This window comes from Falco peregrinus, chromosome 7 (assembly GCF_023634155.1).
Source record: "Falco peregrinus isolate bFalPer1 chromosome 7, bFalPer1.pri, whole genome shotgun sequence".
NCBI classification, from domain to species: domain Eukaryota; kingdom Metazoa; phylum Chordata; class Aves; order Falconiformes; family Falconidae; genus Falco; species Falco peregrinus.
Window position 1 is genome coordinate 54940217 of NC_073727.1, and position 27625 is coordinate 54967841.

A 27625-nucleotide genomic window follows, 5' to 3' on the forward strand; every position below is an offset into this window, starting at 1 on the left:
TGGATCGTACTACACCTACAATTTTATATACATAAAATAAGCACTTTTCAAAAATCCCTTCAAACATCACATCATTAGTTGTCTTCAATGAAAGACTTTTTAGGGTAGATTGTTATTGAAAGTCCTCTACACTTCATCCTTCTGAAAGGTGCCTTGATGAGGCAGTCTCCAGAAGCTGCAAATGCCGTGGTTTGATATGCCATCTCTGTGCCACATTAGCATTACTGGTAGTCACATAAAGTTTTGCCTGGCTTTGTGATTGTACTTATGAGAGGCAGAAGTACAGGCAGCATGTTAAAACAATTCACCTGTTTCATTTTACTCCTTCTTGGATGCAGCTTTCCTAAAATTTTCCTACATGATATTTGCACCACTCTCTGTTCAGCAAATATTTAGGACATTTATCACATTACCATGATACGGGCTTTGCTGGCAAACTGGGGAGCTGTGGTTTGTTTCATGTGTTTTTCCAAAAAGGAAAATGCATGCATTCATGGGGTGAGAAACTTCTTGAACAGACATGGTTCTCTATAGCTGTTGGGCTTTTAAAAGGGAATATATCATGGGTGATCTACTTGTTTTGGAGGCAGCAGACAGCTGAACTGGTACTGTAAGACTTACTATATGAAAATAATATATTTAAGTCGGGCTGTGAAAGTGAGGCTGTTTTATGAATATTAGTCAGATTCTCCCCACAAGAGGCTGAATGGCAAAGAAGCAAATTGTTCACCTAGTTTTGCAGCTAGAGAAACTGAGGCATGGAGGGCAAGGGGCTCACTTTCAGGATGATAGGGGAACACTCTGGTCTCTGCTGAAGAGAATAATTCTTAAAAATTAGTTTTCTTTTAAATCTTGTTTCAGAAGCATGCATCTAACCATTGGGATAGGTTCCTAAATGCTTGAGCAAAGTGGGAATGGAAAATCAAGCTTGAAATATCACCAGGCTTCGAGAAGGGGCCAAGGTCTGCGCTCCATCCCAGGGCATGTCCTGGCCATGCCTGGGAACTGCTGCACTGGGGACATGGTGCTGTTGAAGGAAGTTTTGCTTTACCTGCAGAAAGCCTGGGCCGGGTCCTTGGTGTCTGCATCTCTTGTCGGGCATGCGGCAGCATGTGATAACGTTTGGCTTCGTTCACTAGATCCCGGCAAGCCTCTGAAGACTTTATCAACTCCTCATTGTCAACAACATTTAGCAGATAGCTGGGATGGATGAAGGGGAGGCGCACCACTGCCAGCAACTCTGCAGCGTACTGTGAGAGAGGGAAAAATAATAACACACTGCAGCCTTCGTGCCAGAGTTCAGCTGCTCAGCATCTCCACCTCCTTCCCTGCAAACTGTCTCCTGTCACCCAACCTGGAAAGACACTTGTCATGGATGCTGCATACAAGCCCTGCCTAGTGACTGGGTGGGACAGAGACACTGCAGCACCTCGTGCTCCCCAACCCAGGCTGCTTTTGGACCCAGAAGACTGAAAATAATCTTCAAAAGGTGGCAACTCTTGTTATATAGCAGTGTGTGGAGGGATTTTTGAAATAAAAGCTCAGTCTGAACTCAGTCTGAACATAACCATGAACATAACACGGAGTAAACTTTTGCATTTTCTGAATTAACCTTGAAATGTGAGCGTAGTTGCTGCACTGTAAAAAAAACCAACCCAAAACAACTCTTTTCTGGCACTATAAATGTGAATTGAAAGCTGGTAAATAGGGTGGATTTCAACAACTGATATGGAAGAGACTGAATAATATCAGCCAATTTGCTAAAAAATCTTTTAATTAGTAAGGTTTATTTGGTGGAGAAACAAATTGCGTAGTTCTAGATTTTGGGGAAGTCAGACTCCAGAGGGTGCTATACAAATACTGACAGTAAGTTTCATCTTCTAAATAAATACATTAAACCTTGGAGGGCAAAGGACACCTGAGCAAATGAAACTGTCTGTCACTGAACACAGCTTAAAGGAGAACAAAACCCCAAGAGAGAAAACTGCAATCGAAAAACCAAGAGTCCATCCCCAGATTATTCTTTTTATATATAATTGGTTATATCCCAACACAGCACAAGAGTACAGTGAAAAGCAGAATAACAGGAAAATGTGGTTCTCGAGAAGCAATGCACACAAACAAGAAGCAAACTAAGGGTGCGCAGCAAGAAAAGATAATTATCTGTTGTAATAAATATTCATATAGCAGCAGCATCCAAAGATCCCAACTGGGATTGAGGCCAGAATGCAAATAAATATCCCTGAGGTCCATGTGACTGGTCCTGAGAAACGCTGGGCACCAGCAGCATCTGCTGGCCTGCAGATGCCTCTGGTCTTCCAGAAGCTGCTTGGCTCTCACTTTCTATTTCAGCAGCATGCCTGTCCCTGCAGCGTGAGAGCCAAGTCACAGCAGGAGCAGGGATGGGAATGGGGCACGGACAGAGTGAGATGGGAGGGCAGGGATGTGGCCTGGGACAGCTAATGGGCTGGCCAGGCAGGGAAGGACGCAATGACACCCAGGACTGCTTCCAGGACTGCCCCTTTCACCACCCAAATTGAAGAAGTAGGCTTCATTTAGGAGGAAAACTGAGGATTTCTCCTCCCAACAGCAATTCCCACTGCTCTCCTGCAGGAGAGCCACGTCAGCCTGGTGCAAGCTCAGTCAAAGCAAGGAGGTAACAAGGGGGCTGAGCCCCACATGTGCCTGCGGGACCATGGCAGCAGGGAGCCCGACTCCCAGCCCCTTGCTCACCAGCCCGCTTCAACACCTGGGTCGAAAATTTTAGGTACAGCCTGAAGAGTTGAGGCCTGTCCACTCTGCAGTTGTTTGGGGATCAAAAAGTTGTTTGGGTGACACAAAAGGGATGGAAAAGTGACAGTGCTTGTCTTCTGAAAAAACCCTAACCATATGAACCGCGAATTCATGGCTTTTCACTGTTAGCTCTGGTGTGGCACAGGGCCGAGTAGGGCTTGAAATCACTTCATCAGCCTCCAAACCAGACAAGAAGAAACTCCTCTCTTTCCCCTTGCTGAAATCCACTTCCAAGGCGCTCTCTAGGAGGTAAAACGGCTGCTCCCCTCCCCTGGAGTCACAAATGTCAGGCACTTGGCTGCAGATATCGTAATGTCATTAAATGGTACCTTGTAGGAGAGGGAGCAGTGGACATATGGCAGTGGGTGGTAAAGCTCTGATTTCAGGAAGCGCTTTTTTTTAAGAAGGTTGGGGGCGTTTAACCTTACATGAGAGCCAAGACGAAACGTGGCATTAGGACATGGGAATAATGTGGATAGTGGGTATACTGGGTACAAGCCAGACAACCCCCACGGGGGAGGTTAATCCCCACTACAGGCTGCTCAGGAAGCAGTATGAGTCGCTAAAGGGCAGTTTAAATAAAGTTGTAAAATATATGGTGTATAGTGGAGCCAGCACCTTCTGTCTGTGTGGTGGGACATGCCAGAACTGCCCCTGATGCTCCCAAGGCAGGTCTGTGCTGGAAGCAGCTGCAACACAAAGCAATGTGAAACACAGGTGCTAACAGTTGTGCCACTAAATTAGGATATGGGGTTTGACAGGCACCACGATGTCCCGAAGCTGAGTGTGAATCAACATTGGGAAGAGAGCTCCCCTCCGGCAGTGACAGAAGATTCCCATGGGCCCAGCAGAACGACTGCCTGCATGTCCCACCTTCCCCAGAATAAATGGGGCAGCACCGCTGGCTAAGCACAGTGAGCTCTCCCTCTCGCCCACCTTGCTTTAATTAGATAAGTGAGAAAATGTGATTATGTTTCTCTCTTGGATTCCCCCTCCCTCTTTTGTCTGAGCTCGTGGCTTATTTTGAAGGGGAATAATAATTAGAACACGTTGCTCCCTTTCATCAGCTTGAAAGTTAATATCGTGTATCAAAACCGATGTCACTTCTCACTCTTCTTCTTCCCTTTGCTCAAACAGCTAGAAAAAGCCGGCTGTGTGTGTATGTGTGTGTGTGCACGACCGCACGCAGTCGCGACTCGGGCTCATCACTGATAGCATTAAGGGTACATATAATCGCAGTGTTTTTCACCAAGCGATTTGAAGAGGACGTACCATCGCATCTCTAGAAGACAGAAGAGGCTTTTATGAACCAACGGCTTTTCACACCATCTCTTTTAAGCACTATAGTCAAGGGTGAATTTCATTTAGCCTCACTGATTTAAGAATATTCAAGTGATTTAGGCAATCAGCAGCCTTATTCTTTTGGATTCTCTCTTACGAAGGCTTCCTAGTGCCGTTAGCTATGATTGTACTAAATATCCTGTTACTATTATACTTTTCATTTAGACTGAAATAAGCACTGTAAAGCATTTCAACCTCCTCACAATTTGTTATTTGCTCTCCATTCTCTGTCGTCTTTCCGTTGTTCCTCATACAGCCATGAAATAGCTACTGCACCTATTGATGTTACCAGCTTTTATTAAAACAGAAGAATACCTGCACAAGGCACATTGCCAAGTTCAGCAGACAACAACCTCGGGTCCCTGGAGTTGTAGTTTGTGCCTGTAACCCTGGGGATGTTTTCTTCTCGCTACTTGGCTGCAGGCGCTGGCTGGACAAGTAGAAATACTTCTTAGGTCTTTGCTAGGAATCACTTATGACTACTCTACAATCTGCATCACATGCCAGGGTGAAGCAGAGAATATTAATGCCCCTTCTGGCCTAGAATTAGGAGTTAACAACTCATAAACATGGAACACCATGCCTCAGCTCCTTGAAAAGGGACATCGTTATGCAAAAATCTAACAAATTTATTGTTTAAAGTGCTAGAGAACTTTTTGAACACTGTCAGGATTGGTTTTTCAGGTGACATGAGCCTCAGTAGAGCTCCCATTGGATGCTGGATGAAGGGAGCTGCTTGGGTTTTGCACCAGCAAAGGCTCTAGTCCATGAACTCCTTGCTGAGTGGTGATGCTGCCGGCTACCCCCATGGCACCATGCACAGCCAGGGTGATTCTGCAGGAGCCAGGGCACCGCTACCACATTAGCAAAGGCTTTTTGGACAGTCACTGTGGACACAGCACAGCAGCAACTTTTGAGAGATGCTATCTGGCCTGCTTCAAGACACTGAAAGCAATCACAAGTGCGTTTTGTAAAAACAGGAAAAGAAAAATCTTAGGAGATCTTATCTTTCCTTAATTACCTAAACATTTCAGGGGAGAGATTCAGCTCATGATTTGGACACCTAAATAGGTACATACAAGCAAGTATTTACTTGTCAGTTAGACATGTGTAAACTCATGTTATAATTACTAGAGATTTAGTCAACACACTTAGCACAGTCCTCACAGCAATCTGAGCTGAGAGGATGTATCACACACCAGGGGAGACAGAGTATCAGTGTCCCCTTCTGGCCTAAAACTGTGAGCCATCAGCTCCTGGGAAAGGGAGTGTGTTCCTCAGACCATGTCCCATTGAGATGTCTACAACTAGACATCAACCCAGGCTGGAGGGTGATTAATTCTCCCATCTGGTGGGAATTTTCACCCCTATTTGCCCTGGGTGCTGTGCTCAGAAGGTCATAATCGTGCTAAGAGGAAGCCTAAATGTTATCATTGTGTCAGCGTTAACTCAGAGGGATATATGATCAGCACGATCCACTATACCTTGAAGCTGACTCTTTCAAGCCTTTCCCTAGTAATCTGTTCATCTGTGTTAACTCCCATCTCAGTAGGCAGGCCAGAGCTCGAGCAAACTAGATTACAAAACAGCTGAATGCGTTTTTATTTTTGTTCCTGGTTGGTAGTTTGAGTGAGGACATTTACTTTGCTAAACTTTTCGTGGCATTTCTTCTCCTACTAATTATATCAGTGTTATGAACGCTTCCTTGCAAGTGGGCTTTGTTCTGGTATCTCCTAAGTCTCAGTTACAAAACTCTCTTCAGTATCACATTAAAAACAATCTTTTTATTTTCAGATCTCAAATCCAGTAAAATCCTCACAGGTATTCACCAAAAGGACTATCAGAGTGCTCCTGCATAGACTTGGGCTACAACAGCATACAGTTAGTTTTAAAAGGAAATACGTTTACTGCTACAGAGTCAAATTTCCTGCTTCTTAAGTGCTACACTGGAAAGCTCTGAAGATTTTTAACATTTTTGAAGTAATGCCCAGAGAGGTTAAAATAATATTTCCCTTATGCCTTATAACTCATCTGTCGCTCTAGCTTACTGTTCCTACAAAGGACCCTTTGTGCTATCCGCCTAAAGAAACAGGCTTCAGCTAGAAATACAAATACAGAAGTTCAATTACCCACGTTATGACAGGGTTTTGCTGCAACAAACTGCCGTTTCAGCTCTTTTTGCATAATTCCAATAGCGTTTTTAAAAACGTTATGAAGTAAGAATATATCTGATTCATCTGAGAGCTACGAAGGAGATTTATATTGTCTCATGTAAACTTGCCCCTTGTCTTGCACTGGCCTAATCCCAGAGCTGTAGCAAGGACCACCTCAGACAGCAGAAGCCAGCAGGGACAGATCCAAAGCAGAATCAGTTCCCCACTGCATAAAACTCCTTCAAATGAGAAGAGGGCACTCCATTAAAACCCACCACCCAAACCCTCTAAACCAGCAGCTTCTAGCCTTTGATGCCTACCTGGTGGCCAGGTTATGAACCTCCCAGTGGGCTGTGCCGATCGTGATGGCTGGGGATATGGCGTGGTGGCCACATGAGAAGGCACACCAGAGTGGTGACAGGAGCAGTCTCTCCCTGCAACCACCTCCAGCCCAGCCCAGGCTTCCCCAGCAGGTTACCCAACCTGATACTCAAAATATTGCCGGCTCCAAGTTTACAAAATGCGAGCCCAGCAGGGAACTGGCTGGTTTGGGGAAGCCAAAGCTGCTGGTGCCCTGCTTTGCCATTCTCAGAAATAAGCCTTTTTGGGCTAGATTTTCACCGCCCTGCCCTGCTACTTGGTAATGAGGGTACTTGCTTTGAGACATCTAACCCCTGGGTATTATGAGACACGCTGTGTTTCCAGTAACCTCCTGCACATTTCTACACCCAAGGTCATATCCAAACCCAACCTAATCTCTCTGGTGCACTTGGTATATTTATTAATTACCCATATTGACTTCTTGGAATTGCAATGGTGCCTTTAGATTAAACAAAAAGGCTTGGTAGCATGTCAGCTGACAGCCTCATAATATCATGAGATAAACATGTGGCAGAAAATCTGATTCACAGGCACTGGGTTCAGCTGGTGGCTTGGTGGCAGGATGCCACGTGCATAAATCTCATGCCTAGCAAGAAGAAAGGAGCAGCCCCTCTGTCTTGCTGAAATAAGGCTTCAATGTGACATGTTTATGGCAGCACAGCTGACTAAACACTGTAATGTCATCAGTGCTGGGTAAAATGAGCTGCTGTCCTCTTCTCTGAACTGTTTGCAAAGCAGCACATGGGAAGGTATTTCTAGCAGTAATATGACGAGGTTTTTAAATATGCAGGAAGATAAATCATTGGTCCATCATACTTGGAGATTACCTGATACTAAGGCTTAAAAAACCTTCACTCTTACCATGCAATCTCTAGCTTGCTGACTAAACTCTTATCAAATAAAACTCTCTAAGTTCCCCCAAAGGTTGCTGCAGAGGGGAGTGGCCTTTCTTTTGTTTATGGGCAGTCACCTATTCAAACACAGGTATGCACGCAGATGCACCACAAAAGCACACTGCCAACAACAAAATGGCTGAAGCTTCTAAGACACTTCATAGAACCAAGTAAACTCCTGATACATCCCTCCCAACAACACACTGACACACGAATCCACATGCAATAATTCTCTGAAATGCTTCTTGCCTATGGTATAGAACGATTTTGTTACTTGAGGTTGGTCCTGAGCGCTGGGGCCATGTGCAGCACAAGGCAATGCAACTGAGCATGTGTAAGGAGCTGCTTGCTGACCTGTGTCTTTGTAAGGTTGTTTCAGCAGAGAAATATTTTGTAAAAAATAGGAAAATGTGTTGGAAAAGCCACAAATGAAGAGACTAAGAGGACTGGGAGACAAGAGAACTCCTCAAACCAATTTAAACTTCAGAGAAATAATTCAGTAGATTTTCAGTCAAGGGTATCCCTTTAAAAAAAACCTAAAATTTTTGTAGGGGGAGAATTTAAGGAACGGAACTGCTAATGTCACCTGTGTCTACTTTTTTTTTTTTTTTGTTATATTTAATGCATTTTTTTCCTCCACTATATAGCTAAGGGCATGTTCCTGCACTGAATCTGTTCCTGCTGCTGCCTTTTCTTCTCCCTCTATAAGCCTATACAGTCTCTAAGTGTGTCTGCAAAAGCTTCATTTAAATCTGAGCTCTTTGAGCAGCCCGTCCCTGGGAAATCACAGGGGTTACCACTCATCCCTTGCATTTTTCACTTTCAGAGAAATTGGAGCTTCTTGCACTTTCATTATGGCATCTTTTTGAATTTGTCTGCTCTTCCCACAAATGGATTTCAAAGCATCAGGGTAGTGTGGGCTTTTCAAAGAAGCCAAACTGAACTGTAATAGACTGTTAGTGCCTAATTCACTTAGGCTCCCTTGGAAGCTTCCTTTTCATACTTACTCCAACCCTGCTTTCCTGAAGCTTAATGCCCTTAAGTACATTGATTGATCAATTAATTTCCTATTATGATGAATTCAAGTAATTTGTACATGCTGGTATTGGGTATCAGCTTCTGAATATATCACTACCCTCCTGTCACTGCAGAGCAAAGTTGGGATTGTGATTGTTCCCTGTCAGATTCTCCATTTTCTTGCAGCGAGTTACTCTTCTGCATAACTTTGGAGACTTTTTAAAACATACCTGAGAAATTATGCCGCCATCTCAACAGCCTAACTGTAGACCAGGGATCTTTCATCTGCTCTCTCACAGTTACCAACACCTTCTCCTCTGTAGGATCCTGCCTCAGAACTCCCATTCTCTGTCACTTCCAAAATATAGCTCATGGGCATTTGTAGCATTTTTGACATAAATCCTCTTCTCCTTCCCTCCATCACCTTTTCCTGCCCTCACTGACAGATACAGGGCTTTCAGGTGGGCTTTGTGTTTGCTTAGACTAATTTGCTATGTCTCAAATTCATCCCAGTGGTCCCTACTATTGTTACACCCCTTGCATCCTTCACGGTAACTCCTCTCCTTGGGGCTTCACACACTTGTAGACCTTTATCCCCCTTTAGTTGTCATTAGGTCAAGTCATGCATATTCACATCTTTTAATCTTTTTTTTTTTTTTTCCCTCACATCAGTTCCTTCAGTCTTTTAGTCATTTCTGTTGCTCTTCTCTAAATTATCTCCAATTTGTCTACGCATCTTTGGTTCTCAGGCACCACGAAGATGCTGTTTAGACAAATTTGCCTCTGAGGACACAAGTGCATAGGCGGCTTGTTAATCCCTTTATGGTACAGACATTTCATTTTGCTGCTGGACACCACGATTTCAAACAGGGTTTGAAAAAATGGCACATGATTATATTATGTCCTTGCAGAGCGCTACAGAAAATGACTGCCATTCAGCTGAGCCTCTTGTCTGTCACTCCTCGCTGCAGTACCAGCCTCTCTTCCAGCAGTACTTCAGGCAACTTGTTAAAATGTTTGTCCTCTCCTCACTTTTCATCCCTCCTCAGGGCGAGAGGGAAGCTTCATGCAACTGGGAGTCTTGTTTTCCCAGGCTTTCTGTTATTAATAAATGTGTTACTATGTTTTTTAAATCAGAGAAAGCAGATACAACTTTGGACTTGGAGCAGAAGGTGGGAAAGTTTCCAATGAGCTTTGGTACGTCTGTGCTCTGAGCAGGCAGCAATGCTGCACATCCAGCACATTCACATCTTCCCCACCCCGCGCTGACGCTGGGCATGACTGCATCTCTGCAGTCGTTAGTGACTAACTCTGGCTGTCGTTAGCACCAGTGGGCAATACAGCTCCTTATCCACCGAATCCTCCCAACAGCCCACGTGGGAGGCATCACTTCCCTCCAGCTTATAGTGTAAGAAATGGGGGCAAAAGGGTGAAACAACCTACCCAAGGCCGTGCAGAGAGCTGGGGGATGAGCTCAAGTGGAGACTGCTTGAGGCCCGGTAGAAATCTTTGCTTGTTCAGACAGCTCAGACCGTGCTTGTTTCCAGACAGTAAAGCCTCCATTATACAATGTATTTTTTGCATGAGTTCGCCGGAGTTGTAATAAACTTATCAAGGGGATAACTGTTAGGATAAACGCTACAATCTTGTCCATCAGTCAGGAAGAGAAATAAGTAGAAAAACACAGTAGATTCAGCTCTTCCAGATATGTCAGTCGGCTGCAGGCTTTCCACTCAGTGACAAGTAATCAAGAGGGCTCCTACAAGCAGCACGCTGTGTCCACTGGTACAGGAAATTACCTACCTCATCCAGATCTCACATCACAGGCTGCTTCTTTGGTTACACCAATTTTACGTGACCGCACTACCAGCAGCACTAAAATTGCTTCATAAACTTTACCGTATGAGCTGGCGCACTGCTCCAATACGCTGGATACAGTTATTTACCAAATCCTAGCTTAACATATGTCATTTTCTGAACTGCCTCTTTGTCTTATGTAGATGGATCAGTAACCTTTAAAGCACTGTTATTCTCTCTTTGTAACAAGGCTCGGGTGCTGTCTTTTGTAATGCCACAGATGACTTTTATAAGTACCGTAAGACTTTGTATGAGCATAATTTCCAAAATTAAAAGTCAGTCAGAGCGCAGCTTTTCAGCTTGCCTTGCAAGCAAATCCTAGTTCCTTCCCTGCCACTGACCTCCAGCCTGGTGGGGAGAGAATTAATAAAAGCAGAAACAATTAGATACCTGAAGCAGAGCTTTTAGCAAGGCAGAGAAGAGCAGGAAGATAGCAAACTCAATGCCCTTCCAGGAGAATGGGAGGCTCCATTAAAAGTCTCCTTCCCAGAGGCTGGCCAGCAGGGGAGGCAGTGATGGATAAGTTGTTGTAAGAGTGCGGCACAAGGAGCTGTGGGTGTGGGGAACACAAGTGGTGAGACTTACTGTCCCCAGGTGTAAGCTTGCACTCTAGAGTAACACAAAGCCATTAAAAGCCCAAGGAGTTTTGGAGGGCTGCAACTGCTCTGCGGGCAGGGGGTGCAGATTTAGAAGGCTCCTTCTCCAAGCTCCTCTGTGGGGATGTCTCTGCTGAGCGAGCCCCTGCCAGGCTTTGCCAGGGAGGATGGACATGCAGGTGAGACAAGGAGCACAGACCTTTCCCTGTTTCTGGCAGACATCCACCTTTGGAAGCTTGGAAGAAGCTGCCAAAGACATATTTTAATCACCTGCCATTGGAGTTACTGAAAATAAAAACTTGATGATAGAGCCTAGCCTGTCAGGCAAAAGGAGACGGGGAGAGGGGAGATACGAAGCAAATGCAGGGCCTGGATTTCTAGGGTTTAAAATTTAACTGCCAGGACTGACTTTGGGAGAGAGAAATAAAACCAGGCCAGTTACCTGAGGAATGCAGTAGAGCAGGAGTGATGCTTTGGGGCTGTTGCAGTACATGGCTAAAACCTATCCAGCAACTGTCCCAACTGCTCCCACCGGCTGGGTGCAGAAGCAACAATTCTGTTTCTGCACTGGTGTCCTCCATGTGCTGGTTGCCCACCCCAAAGAGTCTAAAGGGAGCTGAGTGAATCCATCTCACCAAACTGTTAATAAAGTCAAAATATCCATGCACAGCTCCTGCAACAAGGTCCACCCCGTGTTTGGTATTGCCATGGTTGTCCAGTTCTGCAAAGCTTTGAGCAGCCTGTGCATCTCACAGGAGCTTGGGCCGTTCCTGGCATGGTGGGCCTTGCCACAGAACAAGCACAAATTTTCACTCATCATCTTTATCAGAAATAAGATTATTTAGGCCTATCTTCCCTCCTATCCACCATCAGAGCTATTTGTTCCTGAGCTCTAAAAATGAAGAAGTCATTATTGTAAAGATGGTACTTTTCATGGTATGTATGAGTTCTGACTTACAGAAAATAAGTACCTATTTAACTAAGAGCTTTATAATAGATCAAGCAGTGCACAGAGTACAAAAAAAGTGAGAGCCACAATCCAAAGTAACTAGTTTAGTGGTAGGATTGGGCATGAAAATAGTTATCTGCTTGGTATCTTTAATATTAATTTATTCAAGACCCTCATCTCTGGATAAACACAAATTAAAAATTTAAAGCCCTTGTAAAGCAATGCACGAAACTAAAGCATCACAGAGAAATTTTGAGAAGCAAATAAAACTGCCATTGTAAACTACAAAGGCACTGCAGAACCAGGACAGAGGGGAAGGAAACTTGGAAAAAAAAACAACCTAAAAAAGCAACCCAACTGCAACATGAAAGGAAGAGAGGAGATGGCAGTGGTGGCAGCAGCAAGAAGGGGCACGGAAAGCCATCACTATAAAAAATAAGTTCATAACATTACCGCAGCAGGTGCAGAAGGAAATATTTAAATCAGCAATTTTGAAAATGTAACTTGAACCGCCTGGTGGGTGACACTTTCTGTTTGTACCATGCAAATGGGCTCCTGCCGCAGGGCTCCTGTACCTGGCCCTTGGGAATAATCCCCAAGGTTGCATTAGGTTCAGAGCTGAGAGCTGCACAGCGTTGACTGCTGTCATCAAAATGTAAGCAAGTAGTGAAATAGTCTGTAAAACAGTGTGCTTTTCAAGGCCAGCAAGAGCCAAAAAGGCAACCATTTCAATAAGTCAATGATATTCTGTAAATGTTCTGTGCAATAATAATATTGGGCAATACTAAATGGCATCTCTGGCACATGGAAGAGGTGGTCAGAGATTGCGGCAGGTCCCCACCACAGGACTGCACTGCTGAGCTACATCACCTGCTCACACAGGGCAGGACAAGTTTGGACAAAGGCCCTGGGGGCTTCAGGCTGCTGGCAGGGGCAGCACAGGCAGCCAGGCTTGGCCTGGCATGGAGTACCCCACTGTCCTTAATGTCCCTACCCTCATCCAGCTGCCCGGTGAGGTTGGGAATTGCTATTCCTCCCACTTTCCAGGTGAGGGGTGGAGGTGCATCTGCTCCTGATCACACGCAAAGATGCATTTAATACCCCATTGTATGTTTAGATGCTTGAATTCCCATTTAAATCAAGAAGGTACAGCCTTTCCTGATGTGAGACAGCATCAACAATGTGTGGCCAAGTGCTTCCCTGAGTCCCAGTCTGGTCCATAAGCAACTGGGCTGTCCTTAAACCAACCAAAACTGTGACTGGGGATCAACAGAAGTTGGTCTTGCCAGGATAGACCAGAAGCTTTGGCCTCCAAAGTAGGGGAATGGGAGAAAACAACGTCCCCCTTCTGGGCTTTGTTGGCAGAACTGGCCTCCAAAAGGAGAGGTTTTGGGTTTAGACCACCACAATTCACTGCCCACAAAAGCTGACTTGCAAGAGCCGCACTGAAGGCAAGTGGCATGCTTTTAACTATCACCAGGGATGTCTTCTGGTCCCAAGCACAATCATCAGCCTCCTAACAATCATTTCTTCTAGCTTTTATCTGGAGACAGTGCTGGGCAAAGTAACACACTCAGTTTCTTCAGTCAAGAACAGACTGCATAGCTCAGATAGTTGAGGAAAGGCTAACTCTAATAAATATAGAATACACAAGGGGTTATCTAAGCAGCCAGTAAAGATACGGAATCTTTTTTTTAATGTACTGAAGTTATACTCATTCAGTATGTGGCATCAAAAGAAATACAGATTTTCTGACAGTTTTTTATTTCCCACTGTTAATAAAATGCATCCCTTTCTTAAAGCAGCATCTCACACAACTCTAATCCTTCCGAATTTATCTCTGACCGGCTTGCAGGCAACAACTCGAGGCCCTAGCTTTGCACCATGCATGTCACAAACAAGTTTTTGATTCTAAATAATCAGATATGGGGATCAGATTTTGAAATTACATACATTTTGTGCATAGCCTGCATTCCCTTTCTCTTTTTTTATCTGAACTGCCCATCCCATCTCCTACGCACCCTCATGTTTAAAATTGCATGGGGATGGTTTCTATTTTAATAGAGGCATTCATGGTAATGGAGCGGAGTGAGGCTTGCTGAGATTATTTTTACCTGAGCTCTGATCGCAGCGTCCTTCTTAATCCACTTTATCACTGTTTCATACACCAGCTCCTCCGCTTTGGTGTTCAGGCTGTCATTGGACATGTAGGAAATGAAGTCGTCTTTTGAGATATTAAGGATCTCTTCTTGGTTTGCCACCTCTGGGAAAATTTGCAGGGCATACGCTTTGGCCATGTTGTACAGTTCAGTGCACTGCATGGCTTCAGCCATGGCTAATATTCCTAAGCAGTTGCTAGCAGTCAGCTGTTTTTCTAAAAGGAGAAAAAACCCCAAAAAACAAAGCAAGTGAGAATTATTAAAAGCAAGATTCACGTTTTTACCGGAAGAATGGAAAATATAAGTGCCACGGACGTATCTCCAACCCTAATTAATTTCAGGGAGTTAATTAGAAGCAGCACCCTGGGTTACTTCAGGACCGAGGTTTAAAGTACAAAAAGTCTGTCTAACAACTGAGATGAGAATGGGGTGAGAAATGCACTTTCTGAGTCTGCTTTTCATGTAAGCCTTCACTAGGCATTGGGGAAACCTCCTGACATAATAGTAGTATCTGGGGCTTCCCAAGGGACAGGAATCCAGCCAGGAGACTTCTGCTATTTCTACCACCTATGATGTTGCTTTAAAAAACAGCAAAGATGTAAACGCCAGTGCAGACACTTAAGAATAAATGCAAACAGCACTAAGGACATTTCTGAGGATGCTGTAGTCGCGTTATGGTAATTTTTGCCCTGTTCAGCTACGAAGCTACTTCAAATAAAAAGAAATCCTCTCCCCCTCTTTTTTTTTTTTCTTTTTTTTTCAAAGGAACTTTGTTGCTGCTGAATGTGATGACATCCCTTATGCAAAACACCGATTATACTAATGCCTTCTGTTAAATGTTGTGTTGTGCGTTTCAAAGAAAATCATGCACAGAGGAGACAGCATTATCTCCTACCCAGCAAACAGAAGTAACGGCACAGTGTGTAGCTTTGCGTTAAAAGTGTGCTACACCATACATTTGACCGTACTTTTTTCCTTTTCAGCTATTATGAAGAAAAACCCACCGATTTCAGACATTTCTAAGGGGAATTCTCAGATTCTTATCAGCTTTTGTTAACCAAACCACTACTAATAGGCAAAATATATTCTTTTAAGATAAAGGGCCAAGATAAAAACAAGAGAGAGACAGACTGCAATAGATCACAAAAGCATCAGTACCAGTGGCAGGCTTCTGCGCTGTCAGAGGAGAAGTATATCACATTTGGGCACTGTCATATCCTCGTGCACTATTTCAGAGCCCTGGACAGGAATGTGTGATGGACCCACATCTCTTCAAACAAAACTCCCATCAGATTGCCTCAGCTGGAAATGCCAGGGAAAGCTACACCCAGCTTCTGCCTTCATCAGATTTAAAACCTGCACACTATCTATATATAGCTTTTATTAAAATAGGATTATGTCCTCTTTTTTCTTTTAACCTGGTTTGAGATTAGGAGTTTTTATGTTTGGTTTTTTTGGTGTGGTTTTTTTTTTCTTTTTTCTTTTCCGTAATTCCTCTTATTTTCTTTTACAGATCAAGCAATCTTGAAACCAGGTTATCTCATTTTGCATCAGTTGGTTGTACTGACTCCAAGAAGCCCATTTCCTTAACCAGACTGGAGCAGCGGCACTGTTTGCTATCAGCAGGCTGCAAACTGATAGCTGTGAAACATAAACTTCCCAAAATTTCTTATTTTCAAAAAAAAAAAACCCAAACCCAAACAAACTCAAAACCTCTTCCAGGTTCCTTGGTTCTCTCTGTTGGCATAGTTTCATGTATACATACAGCTGGGGGTAAAATAATAATCTAACAGAGCCCAAAACTCTCACCACCACTTGGCAAACTCTCAAGTCAAAGATGAATCTGATACAGCTCCACCTTACTCTCACAGGGTTTATAATAAAGGTAATAATCAAGTTTGACTCATTAAGCAACCGTTTACTAGCACATGATGGAAAAGACTTGCAAGAATGACTCTTCACCTTTAAGGGACTGGGTCTGCCTCTATCAGGAGAGATTCCCTTACCATCCACAGCTAAGCCTGTGGCGTAGGGCAGAAAAAGCACTGGTCATGACTGGTTTCCTCCAATCTGGACTGGGTTTTCTACCTCTAACAATGCTGGCTGACTGATGTAGCCTGTTACACCAGTTTCCAAACAGCTCCGTGTTGTTCCTTTGACCTTCACTCCCTCTTCCCCGAGAAACCGCTCAGTGGCAGACCCAAATGACGTTATCCCTGTCTGATTCAGCAAGTAAGGCCTTTTAGGGAGAAGTCCCAGGGAGATGCAGACTAGGGTATGTCCAGGAGGCTGGTGACACACTTCATTGCACTTCATCCCTTCTGATGTGATGAGCACCACAGCAAGGTGAGCACTGTGATGTCCTTTTAAGATGAGGGCTGGCATGTGAACTAGAGGCATTCATTGCAGGTGAGCAAGACAGGCTGGGGCAACAGCTACAGAAGGTACAGAAAATCTATCCTGTGAACAGAAAAAACCCACCCTTCATTTTTCATCTTTGACTCAAAATCTGGGGGCAAGATTGACCTCTCGACTCCAGCCGTCTATGCTGCAACTGAGCAATCACATCCGAATTCCTGTACACTCATAAACAATTCCAAGAAGCAATCTTGTAATATTTTGGATAACGACTTCAGGATGAGCAGAATCATGCCCTACCAATGCGTGTTACTCTTCACTGACTATAAAGGGAGCCTACATGACTACGTATATGCTGTATAATATATGCTATAGGATATAGCCCATCCCAAGTGACTGCAATCCAGGGGCACTTCTGGATGCCAAAATGACAAAGACTGCTAAGGACCAGTTCTGCTCCATCTGTTCCTGAGCCATTTTCCTTTGAATGCTGACATGTTTACAATAATTGCTGGTTTTGCCAGAGTGACACTGGGCTTGTAACAACACATTTTGTGGAGTCTCACCTTGAGTTCATTCCAAACATGACTGCTGCCTGTGAAGCTATTCCCAATGCTCAGGACAGTTTGTAACAGAATTATGAGTGGACTTTAAGGACATCAGATGTAATCTAGCAGGTTCTCAATGGTTTCAGCCAGAGCTGGAAAGCATATTTTTTTCTATGTATGTCACAATATTGCAGATCAGCAGCCGATATTCTCTACTTGTGTTAGAGGTAATTTTGCAGTGGGATCCTGTGCTGAGTCATCATGAAATAACAGCCAGGCAGACTGCTAAGATTGCATTTCTGGGAGCGGGACAACTTGAGATAAAGTTAAGAGATAGAGGGTACACAGGAAGGATTACTCAGTGAGATTGTGGTAACAGTATGATGGAAGCTCAGCGGTGGATGTAAGCCCTCTCTGTGTGCACTAAGTACTGTATTTTCACTTAGATATGCTTTCTACATGATGACTTGGTTATCACTAAAATTAGCATAAAATGTGCATTTCCTCATGATACTCTGTGTACATTTTGATGGGGCTCTTATTCCTCAGGTACTCCTACTAGTGTCAAAAGCATGTGAAGATAGGAGATAGGTGGAAGACTTCTGGATATACATGCATCATCCGAAAGATTTCACTTTCCCTGTGACAATGTTCCTCATTTCTCCTATCTCCAGATATAGTTGATACCTCAGTTTCTCCAGTGCTTGGCAGTGTGGTTCTCCAGCTGGCTCAAAGTTCATTACCTTGAACAAAAAATTACCCATAATACTTTCTCTCAAATTCATAAGGACCATAAAGGCCTCTTCTTTCCTCAGATGCTTATGCCTGTTCATGTAGGTCTCATCACTGGTACACCGTCCAGTTTTTCTCATAGCTCCCTCTTGTACTCTTTGCAAACTTTGTCTTTGTGTCCTTTGCCCAGGAGACTAAGAAAATTCAGAGCTCCAGCTCTTTCCTATTCTGCTCCATGAATCTAAGAGGTTCCACCAACTTCTTTAGACTTAAGGAAGAACATTTTTTATTTTATCAGCAGCAGGCTGAAGTACAAGCTCAGAATTTGTTCACTCCTGTGATGAGGGTGCCTGCATCATGGGTCCAAACCATGATACAAGTGAATCACCTGAAATCCAATTTAAGACATCACTGTGATGATAGTATAAAACAAACATGAAAAAAAAAAGAAAAAAAGAAAAAACCCCTTGTCTTCAGCCATATGAAGAAGGAATGGAGGAAATACCTATGATGTCCTGACCAGTTTGCAAACATTTGCCCAGTTATCATATGGTGCCTGCATGAACTTGTCAGCATCATTGCATGTCAGCATAAAGCTGTTGTCATTTCTCATGGTCTAGACAAAAGCAGAGGAGACAGCATGTGGAGGAGAGAGAGAATGTGGCTATAATTAGCCTGGTGAAGCTGGTTAAGAAATCTTCTGTTGAAATGAAAGAATTTTCCTCACACATTTTGCAGCATCTTTCCACCAGAAAATGCAAGTAGATTTTGGGGTGGTTCTGCCCAACACTGCTGAGAGGCCCAGGATACAGACACAAGGGCTGCCTGGACATCAACCAGTTAGGACCCGGTTGGAGCTCCACAGCTAAAAAAGGATGTCCTGACTTTCCTCTGAGATGGTGCTGTGCTATGCTGAACAGACCTATTAATTTGGAGCTTTTACTTCTTTGGGCGTCTCTGGACTTCCCTCTACTTCTCTCACTAATTAGACGTGGCCACTGATGGGAAAGAATCACTCATTATACTGGTGAATCCTCCAGAAATGCTGGAAAAATCCCTGATTTTTACCATATTTTTACTTTGTGGGGAGTAGCAGGGGCTGCGATAAAAAGAAAAATACACAGCTACAGAGAAGACAAAATGCCTTTCCCTAAACTTTTTAGACAGCAAATGCTCTACTATCTCTGTATAGCAATCCAGTCACAGCTATAAATAAAAATAAGCAATTACACTCCATGAATTCTCCAAATGAGACTCCCCATATATCACTGAACTTATAACCAACTCTACTATTTCATACCATAACATGGTTCACTGAATTCAAATATTAACTATCGGAAAAGAGAAATCTCACATTGATTTAGGGAAACAAATGTATTTTGGTTTTGTGGCTGAATCTTTAGAGATAGCACAAATTAAACAGATCTCCTGCTCCTGGAAAGGTTGCAAGATCTAATCACGTTTAAAAGGTGGTGAAGGGAAGCTGGGGGAAAGGAATGCTGGAGATAGAGCCCTCTTTCAAGTTGCACAGCCAACACGTGGGACTGCAAAGCATAAATTTCATTTCACCATTACCCATCTATTTGTGAACAGACTTTTAAACAAATGACTTATAAAAAGTCGGGAAGAAGAGAATGCAGTACCATAGGTTCTTTACTTATGCCTGCATTGTACCAGCCTAGTCAAGCCACTCGTCTTTGCCAGCAGCCCAGCTTAGCAATGAAGATTAACACAGTAGTAAACTAGAATCATTTGAGGTTGGTGGTTTTTGTTGTTGTTTTTTTGTTGGTTTTTTTTTTTTTTTTACTGAATGCAACTCTTCTTAAACTCACATCTTCCACATTCTGCAATTGTAGATGTCAATTTTAAATGTGAAATGCCCAAGAAGAACCTACAGTTCATTTGGGTTCCAGAGTGAATGACAACTCTCATACCAAGCTAGGAGTCAAGGGAGCCCAAGAAGAAACTAGATGTCAAAAAAAAGATATTTGGAACTTGGACATGGGAAGTAAGTCATATTAGATCAAGCTCACATTTTCTGTATTAATAAAATTGTGTTAAAAATTGTAATTTATTACTGTCTTATTAATTGATATTATAGCCATGTTAGTGAAGGAGTGGCATGTGATACAGGCAGGAATTTGAACCAACATGTGTTTCAGTTCAGCTCCAGTTCTGGCTTCGCTTCTGCCATGACAGAAGTGGGGCTGGTTGGCTCCAGTTCAGACCAGTAAAGCTTAGTTAACTGAGCCATAAACCTTGCACTGTTTTGAAATAGTCTGTGCTGAAAAACATATAGAAAATGAAAGGAGCAGGATGACATGGTGCTGCGGGCAAGAAGAACAAGCTTCTCATGGCCATGAGAGAATGGGCAGAGGCACTGGTGACGATGTTGCTCTGTACACCCTCGCTGGAGCAAACACTCTCCTGCAGCCAGGGCACACTACTTACTGCGGTGGGCACAGCAACCTTTCACTCCCACCCACCTTTGCAATGACACATAGACATTAGACCATAGCTCCACAAATAACAAACCCTGTGAAAATTCAACCTGGAGTAGTTCAACCAGATCTTGTTTGCACCAACATTGGACACGTGAAGGGTTTTCTCACAGATGCAAGAAAACTGCAGATTCTGACTCCTCTGTGGGAGTCCACCTCCAACTCTTCCAGTGCTTGACCAAGCTGGCCTGGTGTAGCACCCAACATTTTCTGTCATGGTTATAACCAACCTGTGTGTTACAGCCTGGTATCTGTGCAGAGATCAGCCTCTGGGAAACAAAATGTCATCTTAATACCAAGTATGAAACTAGGCCCAACAAAATCGCCTATCCAAGATGTGAAAGCAGCTGCCACTCAAACAACAGGCTACACTTATCTACGTAATTTTCCACTGGCCACCGTGTCAGTGTTTTAAATTCAAATCTCAACCCAAATAAATAATGCTTTTTTATTATATTTAGTCTTGGGTTTCTTAATTATATTTTAGGAGTTGTTAGAAGAAAGGCTTACAAACCTTAAAACCTCACTAGATGGAGTGATTCTTACCTAGAAATGAAACGCAGACTTTACAGAAAGTATGAAACTGGAACTTGCTGGCAGCTTCCAGTAGGGTTTTTGCATTGGCTGAATCTATGATCAAAGAACCTGTATAAACAAACTCCAGGAGTAACTCCAGGACATCCGCAGTGAGGTTGGACATGGCCAGTTCCAGCTTCTCCCCACTTCTGCTACTGTCTCGTGGTGACCTGGTAACAGCAGACAATTCAATTACGGACATTACACCATACCCATTTTGTTGGCATTCATTGATTAGTGAGGGCTAGAAAATCGCTTTGCACCTCATTATATTTCTCCATTATTTTTGTTTACGGAACTGAAGAATATGAATTTTAAAATAACTCAACTTAAAAACTTTAACTGGATCTGAAAGAGAAGAGTCTTCAAGCAAGTCTTACGATAATTCTGTTTATTGCTACACTGCATTTTCATGCAAAAACAGTTGCGAAAGGAAAGGAAAGGAAAGGAAAGGAAAGGAAAGGAAAGGAAAGGAAAGGAAAGGAAAGGAAAGGAAAGGAAAGGAAAGGAAAGGAAAGGAAAAGGAAAGGAAAGGAAAGGAAAGGAAAGGAAAGGAAAGGAAAGGAAAGGAAAGGAAAGGAAAGGAAAGGAAAGGAAAGGAAAGGAAAGAAGGAAAGGAAAGGAAAGGAAAGGGAAAGAAAAATGAATGAGCCAATATTAATGAAAATGAGTAATGGGATTAGCTTTCAAAGGGAAACAATACATTTTAACATCTTGGTTAACATCTTATCTTCTGTGCATAATATAACTGTTAAGGAAAAGTCACTCTCCAATTTCAAGAGAAAAGGTCATCTACTTTTTCAGGAATCTAGCACTGGAATAATTTTAAATGTCATGTGCATTTAAGGATACATTTAAAGACCTTTTCATAAAAAATAACAATAATAAATATTAATTTCTGTTTAGCATGAATTTCTCTGTATTTTATACTAAAGTATAGATATGACAGATATGATAGGCATATACAGATGGTCATATAAAATATACATACATATATGCTTATTCTAAAAATCTATTGTTCCCTTTTAGGCACTAAAAAAAGGAAGCCCTTCATGGCAATTGCTTTGAAAACTGAATACAAGACAAGCTAGACAGACAAAATGGTTAGAGCAGAGAAGGGAGAGGGGGGAAAACAACAACCAGCTCTGCCACAGGAAGCCAGCAGCCATCCTCTAGGAGTTTCATGACTGTGGCCTATGGTTTTTCCTGCATGAAGTGCTGAACAATTTGGGGATCAGAGTATTTCCTGCATTTGAAGTGTGGATTAGTGCTTGTGAAATTATTGGACAAAAAGAAAATTATACTGAATTAAAGTAAGGGCCCAGTTCTTAATGCATGGTTGGCTGATGTGTCTGCAACACTAAAGACAGGTTACACCTGAAAGACAAAAGTGATGATAAATTTGGTAACATCAAGGAGGGGAGGGGAAATCTGTGGGAGTAAGAAAATAAACTCTTTTAATGGTTAGGACCATCCAACACCTTCTCAAAGAAACATGAACTTCTCCTAGTCACTGGACAGTCAACGTCTGCTTCCTCCAATTCTGCTAGAGTACTTGCAAAAGCCATTGCATGATTGACACAAAACGGGCATACAATGCTGCGTGACTTACACGGACTGGCCAAAGCATCACTATCCACAGGCAATGCCAGCTTTAAGCATGAGCAAGAGCACTACCAACCTCTTGGATTCACAAAGCTGCCTAGAAAGGTGATGGTCAGACCTCTACTACCATAACGGAGGAAAAACAGCAACACACAAGGTTCAGTTTTCTTCCCTCATGCCTCTCCCCCCACCCCCCTCCTCCGCCCCCAATAACTCCTAAAATCATTTGGGGAAGTGCTTACAATTTGCAGTCGATGCTTTGTCACTGGTCTTCCATTGGCTAGCCTTATTCAAGTCAAGAACACACCTTTAATTCATACAAATTTTTGCAGGATCAAAGCCTGAAAGAGGTTTCATTTTTCTACTGGAAGTATTTAGATGGTGTCCATTACCACAGTGGAGGAGCAGCTAGCAGTCCTTCATTTCATAGGCTTCTCTAAGGTAGTAAACAATGGTTACTCCCATTCACAAAAGGAAACCAAGGCACAAGGAGACAAACGCACTACTAAACCCCATTTTAAAATCTAAATATTAGCTTAGCCCTTTGCATGGGAATACAGGTGGGATAGATCCTATTCCACAAGCAGATGGGTAAGAATGTGCTACCCCTACATGCACAGATGTGTACACTACCCTGAGTCCTTATGCTTTATCACACCACAATATTCTTTCTGAACTCTTGCATATGGATTCAATTTTGCACTCAAGGCAGTGAACACACTCAGGTGTCAAAGCAGTAGAGCTGCCATTTCCTAGATCTTAAAGAGGATGTCAGAAGATGTGTTGTTTTGGTTTTTTTTCCTCCTCACACTCACATACCAATAACATGCCTCACATCTGATTTATCTCCAGTCGTGGTCACATCCAGTGCTGCACCCTGGGCTATCAAAATGCCTCTTGGTACTGATGTAATTCTTGCTGAATTGTTTCCAGAAGTGGTTTGTACCTGACAGCTAATTCATATTCACGGGGCTGGTTAATAACGACATTGCCTAGAATTTAAGTGAGGTTTGGAGGTACCCAGCAAGCGACAGAATCAGGCTCTTTGCACCATGGGAAGCTCCACCGTAAGCAATTATTTATTTAATGCCACTAATTGCACTGTGCTGGCCATGGCTGCGAGAATGGCTACGTGTGACCCACTGGGAATTGCACGCTCTCACCCAGTGCAGAGACCAGGAGGCACAAAGGAAAGGGATGACGTGACACCAATGTCAGCAGAGACACATACCCATGTTAGCAACAACTGCAAGCTGCTATTTTTCAGAATAATTAAGTAATAATCTCCTTAACTTTGTAATACACCAAGCAATAAACTGCTGCTGCAATTGATTAAACGCCAAAGAAAAGCTAAGGTGTTTAATCAATCACTAGAGCCACTTACGGCAAGTATAACACAAAGCTACAGAGATTATTGATATTACACAATGAGCCAGAAATGGGAAAGAAAATTATCCTTATTCCTTTCTCTGTGATACCCTGAATGTATTGTGCTGTTTCCCTTGTGCTTTCTAAGCAGCGAGTGCTTTGGCTCCACGTTTAGCTGGATCAAACACTGAGCGCAGGCTTGGTTCAGCCTGCACAGGGAAATCACAGCTACTCTGGTTTCCACGCTGGGGATCTGGCTTGGTATGGGCTGAAGGATGGACCGGGAATTGGTTGAAGCAGGTCCTAATGGATCAAACACGAATGTTTGAAGGAAGAGATGAAAATAATGTGGGGAAACAGACTGATGTGACTGAAGTGGGAAATTCCATACATTTCTTTTTGAAACGATGTCAGTGAATCAGATTGTGTCATCCGCCTCCAAGCCTGACTGAAGCTTTCTGTGTTCCTTGTTTTCACATGTATTAGAATACCAATATGCTCTGTGCAGTTATACTTCACTGATTTGGGATGCAGCCTTCTCTCAGCTACTCTAAAGGAACTGCAATGAAGTGGCTAAAGCCGTATTACAAGAATAGAATTTAGTCCTATAAATGCACATGCAGTGGATTGGGAAAAATCTGTACAAATGTATACAGCTGTGCCCCAAATAGCTCATCCTGTATCACATCAGGAGGAGTTTTGTCAGCAGCATTGGTAGATGCAAACATTTAGAAAAGTCTGCTACCAGAAAAACACTGACTTGCCTTAGCTGGGAAAAGACACAGCTCTACCTGCATAATACACTGCTGTTCCCCCTCTCCTGGCACAGACGGGGGGAATTTTGGGGATGGAGAGCCTGCCTGCTCCTTGTTTCTGTCTCACTTGAAGCCAGGCAATGTATGCTTATCATCTGTGGACATCATTAAATGTGGCACATTCTGCTATTTGCCCTGCGAACTCTAAAGTTTAAACAGAATGATGTCATTTTATTGGCCTTGTAATCATTGCTCATATTATAAAGGTCACACATTTCACATTGTGGCAGAAAATCAATAGCTCTCCCAACAGCCTCTGAGGGAAAAAAGTTTTGCTTCTGAAGAATAATATATAATAAACAATTTTAGTCCTTACTTTATCATGGCTGTAATCTTGGAGAATAGCTACAGTAAAAATCTGGCAAAGGCTGATATATAAACTCATTAAAATTGGGAAGTGATTTAGAACAGGACTTTTAAAAAGATTTATCTTGAGCTAAACAGCAAAGAGGTTTGTTTAGGTCTACATTTAAACAAGCTCCAAGAGCTCTTTAACAGCTTAATTTTATGGTAGCTGTTGGGGAATTCTTTCAGATTTACAAATCATCTATTTCTCCAGCAAGGTGATACCTGAGCAATGTGCAAGCAGAACTGAGCCTGCAGATAAGCAGGAAGCATAGATACAGTCTGAATGGGTAAGGGGGGAGTTATTGAAAAATATTCTGTATTGTCTAGAATAATTATGTCTAACAAAATTAAGCCAAGGCCTTTGAACATACTCTGGCTACTTATCCTTCAACTTAATTACTTAAACTAGAGAAGACAAAGGTACAGAGAATCTTTTAAGGCAAAAGATGGCTTGACTACACTCGCAAATCACAAATCAAAATTGGTGCCCCTTCCTGTTAACTTATAAAAAAAAGCTAAAACGTTTAAATACTGATAGCAGGAAAAATAACCCTAAAACCTCATCTGTAAGATTTATGAGTGGAACTGACAAAAGTAGAGAACTTCACATTTTTGGTATTCATTTGTCCTTGAAAATAATTTCCATACATGTAATACACACAGACAAGAATCAGCACCAGTGTTTGCATGCTTAATAGCGACACAACCAATTTTCTGTCTTGAGCTATAAATATATGTATATCTATGCATTCTCCCTGCATTTTTCATATCAACACATTCAAGTAACAGAAATTCTGTATGATTCAGTTCAAAACATTTAATAGTGAGATTCCTTGATTTGCAAAGCCGCATTTGGAGTCTGGCTAAAGTAGCTGTGTAAGTGAAACACCGCTAGCGCATCAATTTGTCAATTTATGGACAGCGCTACCGCCTCTAATTCAGGCTTCCCTCATGCTTTGAATATGCTGCCTTTAACCGGCTTGCAACATTATTTTGACTGACTAATGGTTTGGCTACAGCCTCACTCAATTTTAGATCAAATACGAAAAGCTACCTATATCCGGTACAGATGCCAGCCAACTCTTCTGTTTACAAGCTATAGTCACAAAGTCAAAACAAATTCTGGATGTTCAAAATGGAGCCATCTGTACAGAATAAACATGAAAAATGTGAAAGATTTTATGTAAATGTACATTACTGCCTAGGAACAGTTGGTTCAGCTTCCTCCCTGGCTGCCTAGTTGGGAACAGGAGGACTGACAGAGTTTGTGACACCTATTTACACTCAAAGCCATATGACTCACTGTGCCATAGACTCAAAGGTATGACATATATTTAAGCTTTGTGCTCCAAAAGGGCACTTAACTAAATGATTATTTTTTAAAGGAAAGACACATTCAGAATTATTATTTGTGATCTTTCCCCGGACACATGGGACCTGGTGTGCATCACTTCTGCTTGTGAACAGAGCCTACCAGCATTACCTGCTGCTCCCAACAGGAGACCATGGCAAAGAGCTAGCTCTATAATACAGCCTCCATTTTTTTCATTACACTCAGAATTTATTTTTAAGAAACAGGAAAACATTAAGCAGCTTAATAAAAAAAAAAATCTGCTAAATTTGACTCTCTGTTACTCATGATCTCATACAACTCAGGAATCTGAACATCCTTTCCTAAAAGCACATGTTTGAGCTAGCAGGAGGCTACAAGACCGCTGGCATGCAGGTATCAATCCTAGCTCCACCCTGGACTGAGGCATCTGAAGCCCATATTTTGGGGTTGGTTGCTCCCTGCATGGAGCAACGCAACGGCCTGTCCCACAGCCAGTTGCCTGCTGGTCTCTTCACCTCGCACCCTCCCAGGATCTGCCCCATCAGCTCGACATGCTGATTTTGCTGGCTTGCTTTTATAATTAGGAACATGAATGTTTACCCTACAGTAATTGTGTTCCCATTCCACCAGAGCAAAATATTTGCTACCAGGATATATAGGGGACACACAAAAAAAATTCAAATTAAATTGCTTTCTTTACTGGACAGTGTTTTGGTCTCCAGAAAACAGGAAATCCAAGATATTTGTGTAAGATGAAGCACTTAAATGAAGAGAAGTTACTTCCTTTTCTTCCTGTTAAATTATTTTGATTACCAAAGAAAGGACTCCAGGCTGGGATAGGCAGCTTCTCATGAGGCTTAGGAGTCTGTAAGCTATGTGCTCGTTAGAACCTCCCGTTCAGGTCTATACAGCTTAGACTGAACATCTTGTTTACTGTGGAACATAATCCTTTAAGCATTGAAACTCCAGGCAAAGGAGAGAGTGCAATGTTGCTGCGTCTTAACTGTCTGCTATTTGACTTTTCATCATCTTCAGAGTTATTAATGGTTCAAAACCCACATGTCTATTTATCTTGGGAGAAGCAACAAAGGAACTTCATTATATTATAGCCAACCTTCAGCTATGAACAGAAAAGACACAACACTCTACATGGAAAGTCTATTTTGTACCAAAGGGCTTGATCTATCATAATTACATGCTCATGAGATATAAAAGCATAGATGCCCAAACAGACCAAAGTACATTTCTGCGACACATGCACCAAGATGCATGTACGTACTGAGGTAACAGGTTATTTACTGA

The 27625-nt window shown here is 42.7% G+C and overlaps 1 protein-coding gene across 2 annotated transcripts in view; it reads right to left on the reverse strand.

The window, feature by feature from the left end:
* KLHL29 (kelch like family member 29) overlaps positions 1-27625 on the reverse strand; it is a 405699-nt gene that overhangs the window by 39912 nt on the left and 338162 nt on the right. For both annotated transcript variants that reach the window (XM_055810705.1, XM_055810704.1), the window contains exons 7-9: positions 20825-21024; positions 14095-14354; positions 1052-1250 (exon numbers count right to left, since the gene is read on the reverse strand). In XM_055810705.1, coding sequence (XP_055666680.1) covers positions 1052-1250; positions 14095-14354; positions 20825-21024 — 659 coding nt within the window. The remainder of the gene's footprint in view (positions 1-1051; positions 1251-14094; positions 14355-20824; positions 21025-27625) is intronic.